General features: G+C 38.6%; 1 protein-coding gene across 2 annotated transcripts in view; it reads right to left on the bottom strand.

Annotated features, from left to right (window-relative positions):
• Positions 1-218: 218 nt before the first annotated feature.
• LOC131233949 (chaperone protein dnaJ 13) overlaps positions 219-14406 on the bottom strand; it is a 29038-nt gene continuing 14850 nt past the window's right edge. Inside the window, exons 7-14 of one of the 2 annotated variants that reach the window (XR_009165427.1) lie at positions 13919-14003; positions 7848-7901; positions 7141-7221; positions 3144-3221; positions 2018-2257; positions 1115-1222; positions 907-1031; positions 219-524 (exon numbers count right to left, since the gene is read on the bottom strand). Coding sequence is in view for 1 of the 2 variants with exons in the window: in XM_058230842.1 (XP_058086825.1) it covers positions 975-1031; positions 1115-1222; positions 2018-2257; positions 3144-3221; positions 7141-7221; positions 7848-7901; positions 13919-14003 (703 nt within the window). In the remaining variant the exon portion in view is untranslated. Of the gene's footprint in view, positions 525-760; positions 1032-1114; positions 1223-2017; positions 2258-3143; positions 3222-7140; positions 7222-7847; positions 7902-13918; positions 14004-14406 lie in introns of those variants that run through there. The other variant, XM_058230842.1, reaches the window with a different exon arrangement.

Below are 14406 nucleotides of genomic sequence, written 5' to 3'. Positions count from 1 at the left end.
AAATGCCCCAAAATGACACGGTAATCATAGCCACTTATGGGAGTTTTCAGATTAGAAATGGGTGGCTTGAAAAAAGCCCAGTGCTGACTGATATGATATCAATTTCTTGATTTGAATCGTGATGCCAACCTTATCGGGCAGCCTTCTCCTCACACTGCCGCTGCTCATTTCACCTTCTAGAAGGTATCTAAAAATAATTGCCCATTACCACTTCCCCAAGAAAACTGGAAAGTAGCATCTCAAATGCAGAACCACCTGAAAGGAAATGTATGTACGTGCCCTGAGAGCTGTGGTTTCTAGGGCAGAACCACAGGAATACCAGCCCCTTAACTTATATGGTGCATACATCAAGCTGAGTTTCCTAGAACTAAGTAAAGAACTATACACACTGTCACTCAAGGCAGCAGTGGCCAAGGTAGCCGACCTCGCCTAGTCAGACCCTTTGCAGGCTTCGGCATGCCCGATGAGACGCACAAAGTTTCAGCAGCAGATGATTTTATCAACTGTGAAAATTGGCATGGTACCTGTTTAGACAAAGGTGTGCTCAAAACTGTTCAGACAGACGGCCCAAATGCTAGACACATATGTGAATTGCATCAGATAGTAGAGAAACAGATCTTTCAATGTACGTAAAATGCGATGATTTCTGACATGAACACCAGCGTGTGTACTAGTACGCTTGCTATACCCATGTGGGCATGCATGCTAGTGTGTATATGAGAGTGGGAGCAAAACAGAAAATCTGGTGATCCATGGCATGGATAGAAAAAATTGGACAGGTTTTATTTCATTATTATCAGACCAAATTACAGTAGGTATGTGAGATACTTCTTAGCTAATCAGACTAAGTACATAAACAAATTAAAAATCTAATCCGGTGGGGGCAGTGGCCCACAAGAAAGCTACCTCAAGAGCATGCAAAATTGTTAGAGGCAACCGGCTACAGCGTAAAATAAATGAATTACTGAGGAGACCTAGATCCTATGGATCTCCTGTGGAATCACCAATTCCTCATAGTCATCGACTGCCACCTGTGTTCAATCACCAAACAGATTATCATCCATCAAAAGACATGGCAGAAAGAAGGAAAATAAGGAGAAGAAATTTAAAAAACCTCGAATTTGTTGCCACCATAAGTGTACTCCACATGCAACTGTTTAGGTTCTCCAGGGCAGGGATCACAGAAACCCATAATGCCTGATTTCTTTATACCCTCATGAAGCTGCACCCACAGATAAGAACAGTATTTCATGGTCTGGATAGATGAAATGTGATGTGGACATGTCCATCTAAGATCATTTTAAAAGAACTAATTCAAGTTGATACCTAAAGTTCCAGTCATTGGATATATAACAGTTTAAATGCGTAATTCATGCTTGACTGCCTGTCTCACCATCGTAGGGGTGGCAATGGGCTGGGCTAAGGTTGGCACAAGCCTGGCCCTGGTCCCCTATGCGCTGCCTGGCCTTTGTCAATGGCGAGGCCAATCATATAGACAGTTTGAATCATTGAAAAGGGCTACAAAGCTAACAGCTAAAGTCTGGGCATATAATTTATCAGTATGTCCAGATCTACGAAACCTCAATGAGAAATACTGCTTGCAACGGCTTCAGATAGTTAACGGAAAAACTGCTTGTGGAGATGATGTGTGGAGCCAAAAGAATTGGAAATTAGTAAAGCCATCCTTCAGCAGCAAACATGGCATGTTTATGTACTAATCAGGTCCATTCATATATCGCCTTAGCACTGATGGCATAAGTGTCAAAGGTTACACTTATTCAAGCATTTGTGTTCATTGATTGATGTTTGTCAAAATGACAGTAGAAAATAAAAATAGTTAACAATAAGAAGCAAAGTGATTGATAGGATTATCTGATAGGTTTGATTTTTGAAACATAAGCAAAATCCTTATTAGGGTCCAATAGATGGATGGACACAAATGATTACTCAACCTGTCACACGTGCACCATGCACTGCGCAGTTCCCTACTAATTACCAATCAAGATGACAAACATACCTTAAGTTGCGCAGAATCATTCACCAGAAAGTTCAGAGGTATGGTAACGTCCAGAACTTGTGAAGCCAGTTCATCATCTACTTCTCTTGATTCATTCCTCCTCTTAAAAGCCTTACGGTTTCCATACAAAGCTTTTGTAATAACTAGTCCCTCTGTATCTAGTTGTTTGTTTTTCTTCCTATTCGCGACATTTTGTAATAACTGCTGAGCCTTTTCGGCTGCTGCCCTTGCCTCTTGGACCTGCATATGTAGAAATGAAAATGAAACAAGATTAACAATCAATGAGCCAAAAACACGTGCAATAATATGAGAAACCAATGTCTAAGATATGATCGAAATCCATGCATAGCTCATGGTAGACACCGATAAAGCCTTACGAGAGGAGCTGCAATCACTAGGGAATGAGATCGAGGAAGCGCATGACAACAAAACATCTTTACAAGAGGAATCCTTGGGGTAAAGATAGGATATTGGTGGCATACCTGTGCTAAGTTATTCCCAAGATACTAAGTCAATAAAGAGCTGTTTGGTCACAAGATATTTGTATAGATGTGATTTTTGTGGCATGAAAGTAGCAGTTGCAATGCTGCCATTAGTGTTGGCTTCAAAGACAAATTAATGAGTAAAACTTAGCGAAAGGTTCACAAATACATGGTAATGATGGATTTGAAAGAAAAGCAAGAAGCATGAATCACATCCAAAAAAACAAAGGCACCAGATGGAAGGGATGATGAGCCAATACAAAGCCAAGAGTATCAAACTTATTATTTACCTTCTTGAATGATGACGAGAAGATGAACTCGTTCTCAAAGATAAATCTCTAATCTCATACACCATACAAGAAAGTCTATATGGTTCAGAGTTCGGATATGCCAGACAAAGCACAACTGATTGTCTCTACAGAATCTCTCTCCATTAAAAAAAAATGGCAAAGAGATGCAAAACATAACTCCAATCTGTCTCCAAACTCCCATTTCAATCACACATACTCTTGAAATACATGAGATTCAATTGTATGGGTAGAATGCTAAACTTTTCTGACACGAACAGACTAAGTTACTAAACATGCATGAAAACAGGAAAACCACAAAAAGAGAAGATATTAATACTCATTCTACATTCGTACCTGAGCTGAAGATTTTTCCATCTTCTCTAGCGCCTTCTGTCTCTCCCTTTTGCGGTAATAAGGTTTGACAACAAACGTCTGTAAGTTGAACAGAAGATTAATAGAAGAGAAATGGGGCTAGAACAACTTGGACAAAGGGAATTACGAGTTCAAATATGGCTAGTAACTTCCATTACACTAGTTATTCCAAGGTATGAGCACTTCAGACAAATTCTGTGAGGAGAAATTGTAGAGCATTTTTCTAAATGCTCTTTAAGTTGCCTCTCCAACTGTATCTAACCTAAAATTCAATACATATTTACTAATGAAGTGAAATATTTAATCATGAACAAAGCCAAATAGAAATAACCAGTAGTGGACGGTTGTGCCAAAATTTCTTTCCTGCATTCCAAAATCATCTGTTTATCTAGTCATTCCATATTCCATGTAGCAGCTAATCTATTACTTGGTTCTTAGAGATTATGAAACAAATGGGTACATTCAAACTCAAGCTTCAATTGGACCCATACTTTTAATGCCTTAAACACCTTCGAATTCCAAGAAGTTTTTCTGAGTGCAATTTGATCTTGGAGAAAAGGAAAATGAGCTAAATTTGCATGATAAAATGATGGGCCAAAGCAACATGAACAACACATTTTGCTTCTCTTTACTGAATTCAGGCTATATTCTGCTGGAGATTTTCCCTCTCCATTGAATACATGCAACAAGAAATGTACTTTCAAATACGACATAGTACAGGTGGCAAAGTTATAGAATTGCTTTGACTTAAATTCTGCTCTGACAATTGCTTCATTTTATTTTCTCACCAATTAATACAAAATATATCATTTTTCTGAAGAATAGATATTTTACTAATGAGAACCCAGAAAAAGAGTACAAAATATGTCATTTCTGCAATTAAAACATTATGTGCTTGGGGACCAAACTGGCAAACAACCGGAAAGTTCTGACAGAGGCTCCCAATCAAATGTGAATAGGGCAGCTGCGAAAGTGTTTGGAGCAATCTCGGAACGGGGCAGAGCAGTTGCTTCTCTAAAGTCCATCCCATGCATTATCCTTGATAGCAACCAGGGGGAAGCAGACCCTGTGCACCGCCCGCCACCCCCCCCCCCCCCCCCCCCCACGGCTAGTTGGTTTAAAGCAATTTTGACAGATGCTTGTTCGGTAATCTGGGATTCTCTTGGGCAGGGTGTGCCGTAAAGGCCGTTACATAAAGGTAACGGTGGCAACCGTTACACGTTACGGGGTCGTTATGGCCATAACAGTCGTTATGGGAAAAAATGACCCGTAATTGCTGTTAACGGCACGATACATCCCTTATAAAGGCCATAATAGCCCCGTAATGGTCTATTACGAGACATATATAGGTTTTTCATGCTTTTTAATCAACATTACGGGGCAGATACAGGTTTTTCGAGGGTTTTTCCAATAAATAAAAAAATAAAAAAGAGAGACCGTAATGGCCGTTACGGGGCCATAACAGCTGTTATGCTCCGTATCGTAAAGGTAACGGTGGTGGCCGTTACAGCCACCGTTACTGTTACGGAACACCTAGCTCTGGGGTGGGGGGGTGTATTTCCAATCACTAAGGGAAGAGAATTTTGAAATTCTCGGGGCCGATTGGTATGCAAGATTCCTCTTACGGGAGTTGCGGCTCCCCTCCAGGCTAGTAAAATGATTGGTTCTAACCAATTATGGCTAGTGGTTTTTGAAGGCGATTCAATGAATGTCATCAGACGGGCAACCTCCGGCACATGCCCATCTAAAGTGGCTCGAATAATTTAGGAGGTTCTCAATCGGTGCAAGGACTTGCCTATGTCGTTTAAATAGATAGGGAGAGAAGCCAATGCTGTGACTGACAGTCATGCGAAAGATGGAGCATCTTAGAGTACTTTAAATATGGGATGATAAATAATTTTGTGGATGTTTTGTGGATGGGGGCTCTGTTTGAGGGTTTTTTTTTTCTTTTCTTTTCTTTTCTTTGTGGTTCTTTGGATCTCTTGCCTTTTTTACTTTTTTCTTTTCCTATTTGTTTTTTCACCTTCTTTCAATAAATCTCTCCCCTACAAAAAAAAAAAAAAAGAAGGGAAAAAGGGGGGTGGGGGTGGAAGATAGTTGCACTAGCCAATAGTTTCTCAGAATCAATAGGAGGGTAGAAATTCGTAGAGCCAAATATCTTATCTAAATATTTGGATTAGCTACTCGATTGAATGACTTCACACAATGGTCCAGCCTCTCAAAGTCTCTAGACAAGGGCCTTTGTAATGGAGAAGGAAGGTGTCAAGCACCTTCTCTGCTTGTGTTTATACACGGTCTCTATTTAGCGGGAATCATTCTAGATTAGAGCTTAAGAGTATAATCCCCAACTTAAAGAAATAATATATATTTTTTAAGCAAAGGAACATGGAGGGTAAAATGTGATGAAAATTTAGTAATACAACATGGAAACTGCGTCTTTGATTTTTATTTATTTTTGCAAGGTGGTGATTTTATTAAGGCCAAAGTAGAAAGAATTACAAAGCAGACCAAGAAAGAGGGGGGGAACTTTCGCCTGCTCTCTACAGATAGCCTCGACTCTGAGAGATTTTATGAAGGAAAAAACAACTCAAGAATCTTGCCACTTGTAATGGTCTGGAAGCAGTTTCTTGAAACCCAGAAGTTGAGGTGTTCTCCCTTACCAATTGTACTAGAAGAGGGTTTAAGGTAGCCCTGTTCTCTTTCTTGTATTTGTGGTTCATTTCGTCCTTCTTTGCAGGTTTAATCTCTAAGGGGATGGTTTTTTTTGTTTTTTTTTTTGTTGTTTTTCTTGGAAATAAAGGAGAGTGGAAAGGAGAGGAGATTGTAGAGAATGGTTAAGAGATCATAAGGCCCTCTTCTTGTAGAGAAAGGGCTTATTTATAGATTTGAAGTAGTTTTTTGGTAATATTGGGAACTTTTGGGGGTAGATATGACACTTAGCACCTTCTCATAGGACATTGGGAGGAGAAACTAATGGGGTGAACATTTTGTAATAAAAATCAAAGGGGGGTCGAATCTGGCCAAAACAGGATATCCATGAGCAGAACTCCAATTTCAATGTGAACTCTATGGGGCCTGTTTGGATTAGGTGAAACCAAAATGTGGAAATGGAAAACCAAACTTCACATTTGAGGAAAGGGAAATGTGTGGAAACAAAAACAAAAGGAAATGTTTTGCTTGTTTTTTGAGGAAAACCATGGAAATGGAAATTGATTTGTCCCCTGCCTAATTTTGTTTTCGCAAATAGGGTAAAAAATCACATTTGTGGAAATCCATTTCAATTCCACAGTTTTTCTAATGAGTTCACCAATCCAAACACTAAGCAGAAATCCAATTCCCACCCCAGAAATATTTATAGAAAATAAAAAGGGGTTGGGGCCAGGCTTGGTGCAACCTGGTTCCACTCCCCTTGCTTGTTTTGCTCCAAAACTGGGGAATTTTGGGTTGGTTTGGCTCGAAATGGACTTAGGCTGGTCTGTTCCGATCCTAGGCGATGATAAAAATTTCAAAATAGGAGTTTGGAGGCAACTCCCTGATAACCTGACACAATCAGACACTCTTGGGGACCTCCTTTGTCTGGTGGGGTGTCTACACTGCTAATAAAAGAACCAAGATAAAATGCCTAGGTAACACTGATTCAAACAAGATTCTAAAATCAATTAAAAACACAAAATCGATCTTACAATGGTGTCTTGTTACGTTTTCTTTTTATTTTTTATGAATAAGCTAAAATTTTATTCAAAGCAAAAAGGAGCTACAATGGCAAACAGAGAAAAGCAATAGCAGATTATCTCATTCCTTATGACTTATGAGCGGTTCCTTTCTCTTTCTTTGTTTCTCTCTTTTTATTTTCTGAAAGGCTAATTATGAGCAGTTCTTTTTTACTTTTCAGTGGCTTCTTTCAACCAACATTTATGGAAAATTTTGTTTTCTTCATCAAGGAAACAATGATAAAGGTTGATGAAAAGAGTAACAAAACCTTGAGGAGAAAATAAAGTGATGATGGAATGATTAATGCCCCAGTCGCGATTATTGGATTCAAATGTCTAGAAAGCAAGACCTGCACACATGCCGATATGTTAGCATTAATATTATAAAAGCCTATGTATTAAAAATTTATATATATATATATAGAGAGAGAGAGAGAGAGAGAGAGAGAGAGTCATGCTCACCTGCACACCTATGCACGTGCGCACCTTTGCACACGTGTCATGGGTGTCTAATCTGAACGGTCCATGTGATGCGGAATCCCATGAAACCTCATGTGACAAATTTTCACCCTAATCTAAAATTCTGGTCGGCCATAGCAAAGAGAAATGCAAATCAAGGGAGGAAACTGTTTTCATTTTTCATGGCCCATAAAAGTTTTATATCAAAGTAAAACTTGGGCCCAGGGGGTTTCACGAGGTGCTGCTTCACATGAACGGTTCAGATTTTGGATCCACATCACGTATGATGGGTTCTAAAAAACGTTCGCACCAGTTCCGTGCGAACTGGTGCGCAGGTGAGCATTTCCCTATATATATATATATATATATATATATATATATATATATATATAAAACAAGCTTTTATTCTCTTCACAATTTGTTGAGAGAAACCAAGAAGACTATTCTAGAGCATTTAAGCAACCATGAAAGGTAAAGATAAATTAGTATAGGGTGCACAGGATGAGATTTAGCTTACAGGAATTATTAGCTTTTGCCCCCCACGATTCAATTCAATTCTCCAAAAGATTCCCTACAAGGACAATTTGAGTCTAAATACATTGAGCATGACAAAAGGAAAGAAACAAATCTCAGCAGGATAAATGGTGTTAATTCAAGGTAATTACGAACCATCAACTAAAAGATGATGTTTTAGAAATTGAAACGGAACTGAAAAAAATGACAAAATGACAAAGAAAGCAAGAAAAGAATTCACATTTAGATACAAATGTTAAAACAGAATACCTTTGACTAAAAAATTATAACATGGATTAATTGATGACAGATTAAACCACATATAAGTATCAACCTAATTGAGTGCAGGTGTGCAAAATGAAGTGATGTGGAGAGCCTGGGATTGAAACTACTAGACAATGAACTCCTTGGCAAATGGGTTCAGAAACTTGGGGAGAAATCTGATGCCCTACAGGGGCGAGTGATTATGAAGTATGTTGTTGGGTCCATCGGGTTAGATGCAATTTGAGGGGGGGGGGGGGCTCTCCACTTAAGTTCCACAGGTGCAGAGCATTGTTATCAAATGCGATCGCACATGCGCATACTGTTGATCAAATCGCATATGCCATGATGGCATATGCAATCCTGGCAAGTATGCCATGGCATACTTTTATATGCGATAAATATGCGATCGCATACTGCATATGCGATTGCATATTTCCCAATAGCCAAGAGCGGAAGATTTATATTTATAATTTTTATTTTTTCAAATTAGAGAACTTTTGCCTATAATTAGGCACTCATAAACCCTCCATTTTCACCATTCTTTACTCCATAGCTCTAAATCTCTTACTCTTTCTCTCTTACACCTCTTTCTTTCTTACTCTAATCTCTCTACAATTATTTCAATTATGTTTATTTTTTGTATTTTATAAATTGTGCTTACTTTTTGTAAATTAAGTTGTAAGTTATAACTTGTAAGTTGTTTCAAGTTATCCATTTATCATTAAAATTTCTTTGTTTGAAGTTTACAATAATTAGTTATCTTTTAATGTAGCTTGTTGATTGTTTTGTTAAAATTCATATAATATAATATAAGTAATTAAATATATCACTTAATGAAACACTCAAACTATAATGAAATAAGTAAAATAACCCAATCCAATCATGTGTACTAATTAGAGGAGTTTTTCCCTCTTTTTTTTTTTTTTTGAAAAAAAATAAAATGCCATGGCATATGCGATTGTGCAATCGCATATGCCATCGCATATGCGATTTGACAACATTGGTGCAGAGTTCCAAGAAACAAACCTCCAGGGGATGATAAAGCCTTGCTTTTATGAAAGAATTCATCATCTCTATTTTAGACCTTTTTTTCCCTAAAGCATGAGTTCTTAAGTGACGGATTTTCCATGGGGCATCTAAATGCTAGAACGCTTGAGCTACATGGAACTCAAGATTTGAAGTGGAAAGTTCCATGCTTCCAAAGGACCCATTGAGAAGATGTTCGATGGTAGTGAGGAGGGAGAGCTTCTTGTACCATGTATTGGGTTATTAGTTAGGTGGAGATTTTAGCAAGTACTATGAGAGAATAAGGCTAGAATCACCTAGATATCACTTTAAGGAGGTATTTGAAAGAGGTTGAGTGCAAGTTATTGCATAGGTCAGACGAGATGTGTTTCCCATGAAGGGTGTTGATAACAGACTTAAAGGTCCTTGTGGAGTTTTTTCCTTGTAAATCTCTATGATTCAGAGAGGTAGTTGTCTGCTGGCCTTACTATTGTAGGCTCAGGTCCCTCCTAGGGAATCATTTTGCTCGGAAAACAGCAACAGATTAAATCTTGACTTGTGAGTCTATGACTACCTCGATAATTGGAATTGTTGATTGACAGATGGTTATATCAGATGCAAAAGAGGAAAACTGGTTAATCACCTTTTGATCCATCATTCTTTTGCTAAACTGTTGCTGTTCTTCCCAAAAACCAGTGAAGCTTGTTTAATTTTTATTCGGGGGAAATAAAAATAGAATGATTTAGGTAGCATTACCATTGAAGAAATGGGGCACATCTTTTTATTATTATTATTATTATTATTATTTAAGGATGAACTGAAATATATTAAAAAGGAGCAAGCTCCAGCAAAAGAGAGATGGGCACATCTTATGGAAGATTCTCACATTAGTGGCTTTTTGGTGACTTTTCTTAGTGATAACTGAGCATGGATATGAATATCGGTACCGTATCGGCTGATACGAACATATCATATCTGTATCGGCACGAGCCGATACGCGATACGGGGTCGTATCAGCCCAATACGAAAAAATTGACCTATATCGGCCAATACGGGGCCGTATCAGCCCAATACGAGAAAATTGACCTGTATCGGCCAATACGGGGCATATCGGCACCAATACAAGGCCGATGTGCCCATAAAACCCCATTTTTTATTTTTTATTTTTTTAATTCACTCGTCTCCTCTTCTTCCTTTCATTTAAACCATGGAAGAATCTTTAAAACTCATTTTAAGCTAAATCTAGACCTATTTGGGGATTAAAATAAATTATTTGAATTGGATTCAACAAATCAAACCATTATGGGAGGAAGAGTTCCGACTCCATTCTCTCAGAGATGCAGGATCTAGACTAGAAAGAGGAAGGAGACTGCTTGACAGAGGAAGAGACCAAGAGAAGATTAGAGTTGTCCCTCCGATATGAAAAGAGAATCAAGGAAGAAGAGATCAAATGGAGGCTGCGATCGCAAGCAGTGTGTCTTAAGGAGACAAGAACACCAAATTCTTTCATAGTATGGCAAGCGCCCAAGCTAGGAATAACAGGATTGCGAGTTTGCTTATGATGATGTTTGAGTGATGGAGAAGAAGCATATTTGCAATGCAATTGTAGACTTCTACAAGCAGTTGCTGATAGGTGATAATGCGATCCGACCTCGTCTAGACTTGCTAAACTTCCCTTCTTATCAGAAATTCAAGTAACGGACTTGGAGAAAGCACCATCTAAGGAGGAAGTGAAGACAGCGGTTGACTCTCTTGGGATGCTTCTCGGTCCTCTCCTTTTACAGAATTTTGTCAGCCTCAGACGGATCCACTACTCACAATTACCGCTTTTGGAAGTACGGAGCTCCCCCTAAAGTGGCTGTGTTTGTCTAGTTAGCGGGCAGGAATAGGATTCTCACCATCAACAATCTACATAAACGTGGCATGGTGCTTCCTAATATCTGTCTTTTGTGCATGAGAGAGAGTCAGTGGATCACCTTTTCATCCATTGTCCGTTTACTAGGAGGATGTGGGAGATTGTCCTTCCAATCCTTAATGTCTCTTGGGCTATGTCGGCTTCTCTTCCTGCCTTTTTGGCCTCTTGGGATGAGGGAGGAATCGGAAAAGAAGGAGAGGCTATTTGGCATTTGGCCATAGCTACTCTGTGGGTGATTTGGAGGGAGAGGAATAGGAGTTGTTTTGAGAACAAGCCGCAAACAGTCGATGCCTCCTCACGGAGAGCTATGTCTTGGGTTAAAGATTCAGTTTTGGGTTTAAAGGACTTGGATCCTTTTGTGATTGCCGCCCTATTGGGCATTTGATTTTCTTCTGCTATTTTTTGGTGTTTTTCTTGTATTATTTTCCACCTTTGGGCGGCATCCAATAAAGTTTTGTAGCCTTTAAAAAAAGAAAAAAGTAGACCATTATGGGAAAAATCAAAAGGAAGGGGTAAACCTTCACTTTCTTTTTTATATTTTCATATTCTTTTTGTTGTATTTCCAATATAAGGGGCCATTGTTTACCAAATCATGTTTGATTTGTGTTCAATTAGGGCCCATTTAGTTGACCTTCAACAAATCAAATTGACAAACAACATTCTCATAAAAGAATGGTCCAATACATCATTGAATACACGGTCAAAACACACACACACACACACACACACACACACACACAAATTATACTCTTGGATATCTTTTTTGCTTTTTTTCTGATATTTTCCATATTCTTTCTCTATAAAAATAAAATAAAAATAAATAAATAAACTGATTGATAAGGGCCGATACATCCCCGATACCGATACTCGATGCCGTGTCATATCATTTTTCCACTAGGTCGATACGCCAACCGATACCAACATTCAGAACCATGTAAATGAGGTTTTATTAAAAGAAAGAAAGAAGCCAAAAGAACAAAACTATAGGCATAAATGAGAAGAAAACATCAGAGTCTACTTTTTGGTGACTTAGAGAGAAGAATGACCAAATCTTCCACGAGGAGTCTACTTCACAGATATTGTTAAGAACTTAAGATTAGGATTGTTTCATCGAGTGATGAAGGTGAACCTTGCAAGAGTTAGTGCTCCAAACATAACCAGAAAGTGGAAGTTGGTGACTTTTGATAGAGTTGTGTGAAATTTAAAAATAAATAAAAAATAAAAAAATAAAATAGAAAAATAAAAAAATCAGTGGCGGAAACTGCTGACTGAGTTTTCAAACTTACACTTCAATGGGTACTCATTCAGGTAACCCAGGCCCTCAGGGTGCTGACAAAGTAGTTTGCTATGATCAACATAACATTATTGTTGCCTTTTTTTATTTTTTTTTGAGAGAGATAACAGATTCTTTATTATTATTATTATTATTTTAAAAGGAAAACAGCAAACAAAAGGGAGGAGATCAGACCGCTAAGATAGCAGTATGATCACCCTCCAAAAGAAAGCAACTTACAGCCATCTAAATTGACACCGATAGAGGCCCACTCTACTATATAAAGCTGAACCCTACACCGGACAGATTCCGGCGTGTTAGAGATATCGTTGAAGCACCTCCCATTCCTTTCTTCCCATATTGCCCACCAAACGGCCAGGAGGGCCATTCTCCAGACTATAGACTTTTCCTTTCCAAGGGAGGGTCCATGCCATGTTTTAAGTAACCGATTCATCAAATCAGGAAATACCCACGAAAGGCTGAACAACTGTAAGGTTGCCATCCAAACCCGCTTGAAGAAGGGGCAGTGAATGAATAGCTGATCTACCGATTCTTCGTTAGCCAAGCAACACAGGCAGACGTTTGTGATTATCATTCCCCTCTTTCTCAAATTATCTACTGTGAGGACCTTCTTCTTTCCCACCAACAACCCGAAAACCGCTATCTTTGGGGTGACCTACTTCCACATGTGATGTGTCATTGAGTCAACTGAGGGGGAGGGATTACTACTGAGAGAACCGTATAAAGATGTGGTAGAGAATTTTCCCTGATTGTTGAAACTCCAAACTTCTTTTTTTTGGTTAGCTTATCAGTACACCCCACTGTCAGTTCACACTTCACTGTTAGCCACCCCCACTAGGGATCGATACCAAGACCTCAGTGTTGAAACGAGGTATCTTTCACTCAGTCTACCACTTGAGCTATGGATCAGGGTGTGTCGAAACTCCAAACTAACATGTCTTCTCCAGACTGATCTGGAATACAACTGCTGATGCACCCAAGAAGAGCAGCATATTCTTCAATCTCCCAATCTAGCAGATTTCTACGACAGATGGGATTCCAGATTATTTCATCCCCGCAAATGGAATAACAGTCGGCTACTGAAGTGAATTGATTGGCAAGAACGATTCAAATGAAGACAGACCAAATGCTCTTTTAGAGTGGATTATGGTATTCAGCACTCCTTGCTCCAGTAGGGTAAGATGGTAACTCTTCAAAAGCAAATCTTATTGGTGTCTAAAAAGAGTTCAGATCCAGGGAAGCTAGTGGCGATTATCAATACTATTGGGATGTTTCTTCACATTCCATGCAAAGGACTTGAAGATTCACAAAGTCACTTTTCCTTACCAAAGAGACAAATCTAGGCCTAAGTGCTTTCCAGTCCATGTCTCAAGAGCACAGAACTTGATGATGAGATTGCTTATTTGATTTTCAGTACAGACATGCCATGCTAGGAACTTTCTCAAATACTGATTTCCAACCACATAACAAACAGGAACCATAATAAATAGAAAACACATAAGATGGTTTAATGACAAGAAATGGTAAATTCAAAAAAAAACAGAAATAAGCAAATACTTAAAACTCACTCCCCAATTGCATACATTGCTCCAATCACCTGAATGCCTAAGGTATAGAGCATTCGGACAGTGCTGAAATCAGATATTCTTCTTCCACCCCCAACTTCAAATTCAAGAGCAGTGCTGCAACATTCACATCCACTAAATGACAGAATAAATAAAAGAAAATGCATTTCCATAAGCAGGAAACGTTCTCCTACTTTACCATGTTTAAACAAAAAAGAGAAAGCAATCTTCCGAGGTATCCTTGGTAGTTATAATCATGAAAGTGAGACATTTCATGAGAAAGGATGATTGGACATTTTATTGCACAATTGACAAAAGTTAACAAGAAGACTTATCAAATTAGCAAAGACACTTTACGTGGCTACCAAAAAAACATTACTACTTGTGTATGGAGAAGGCCTGAAGAACTTGCTCATGTGAAAGATTCTACATGATGCTGAATGATATGTTTACAATTTAAAAAGAAAAAAAAAAGAAAGAAAAGTTGATGGGTTGAATATGAACATATGGTGCAACATGA

This window comes from Magnolia sinica, chromosome 18, assembly GCF_029962835.1.
Source record: "Magnolia sinica isolate HGM2019 chromosome 18, MsV1, whole genome shotgun sequence".
Taxonomy (NCBI): Eukaryota; Viridiplantae; Streptophyta; class Magnoliopsida; order Magnoliales; family Magnoliaceae; genus Magnolia; species Magnolia sinica.
This window is presented reverse-complemented; position numbering and strand designations above follow the sequence as displayed.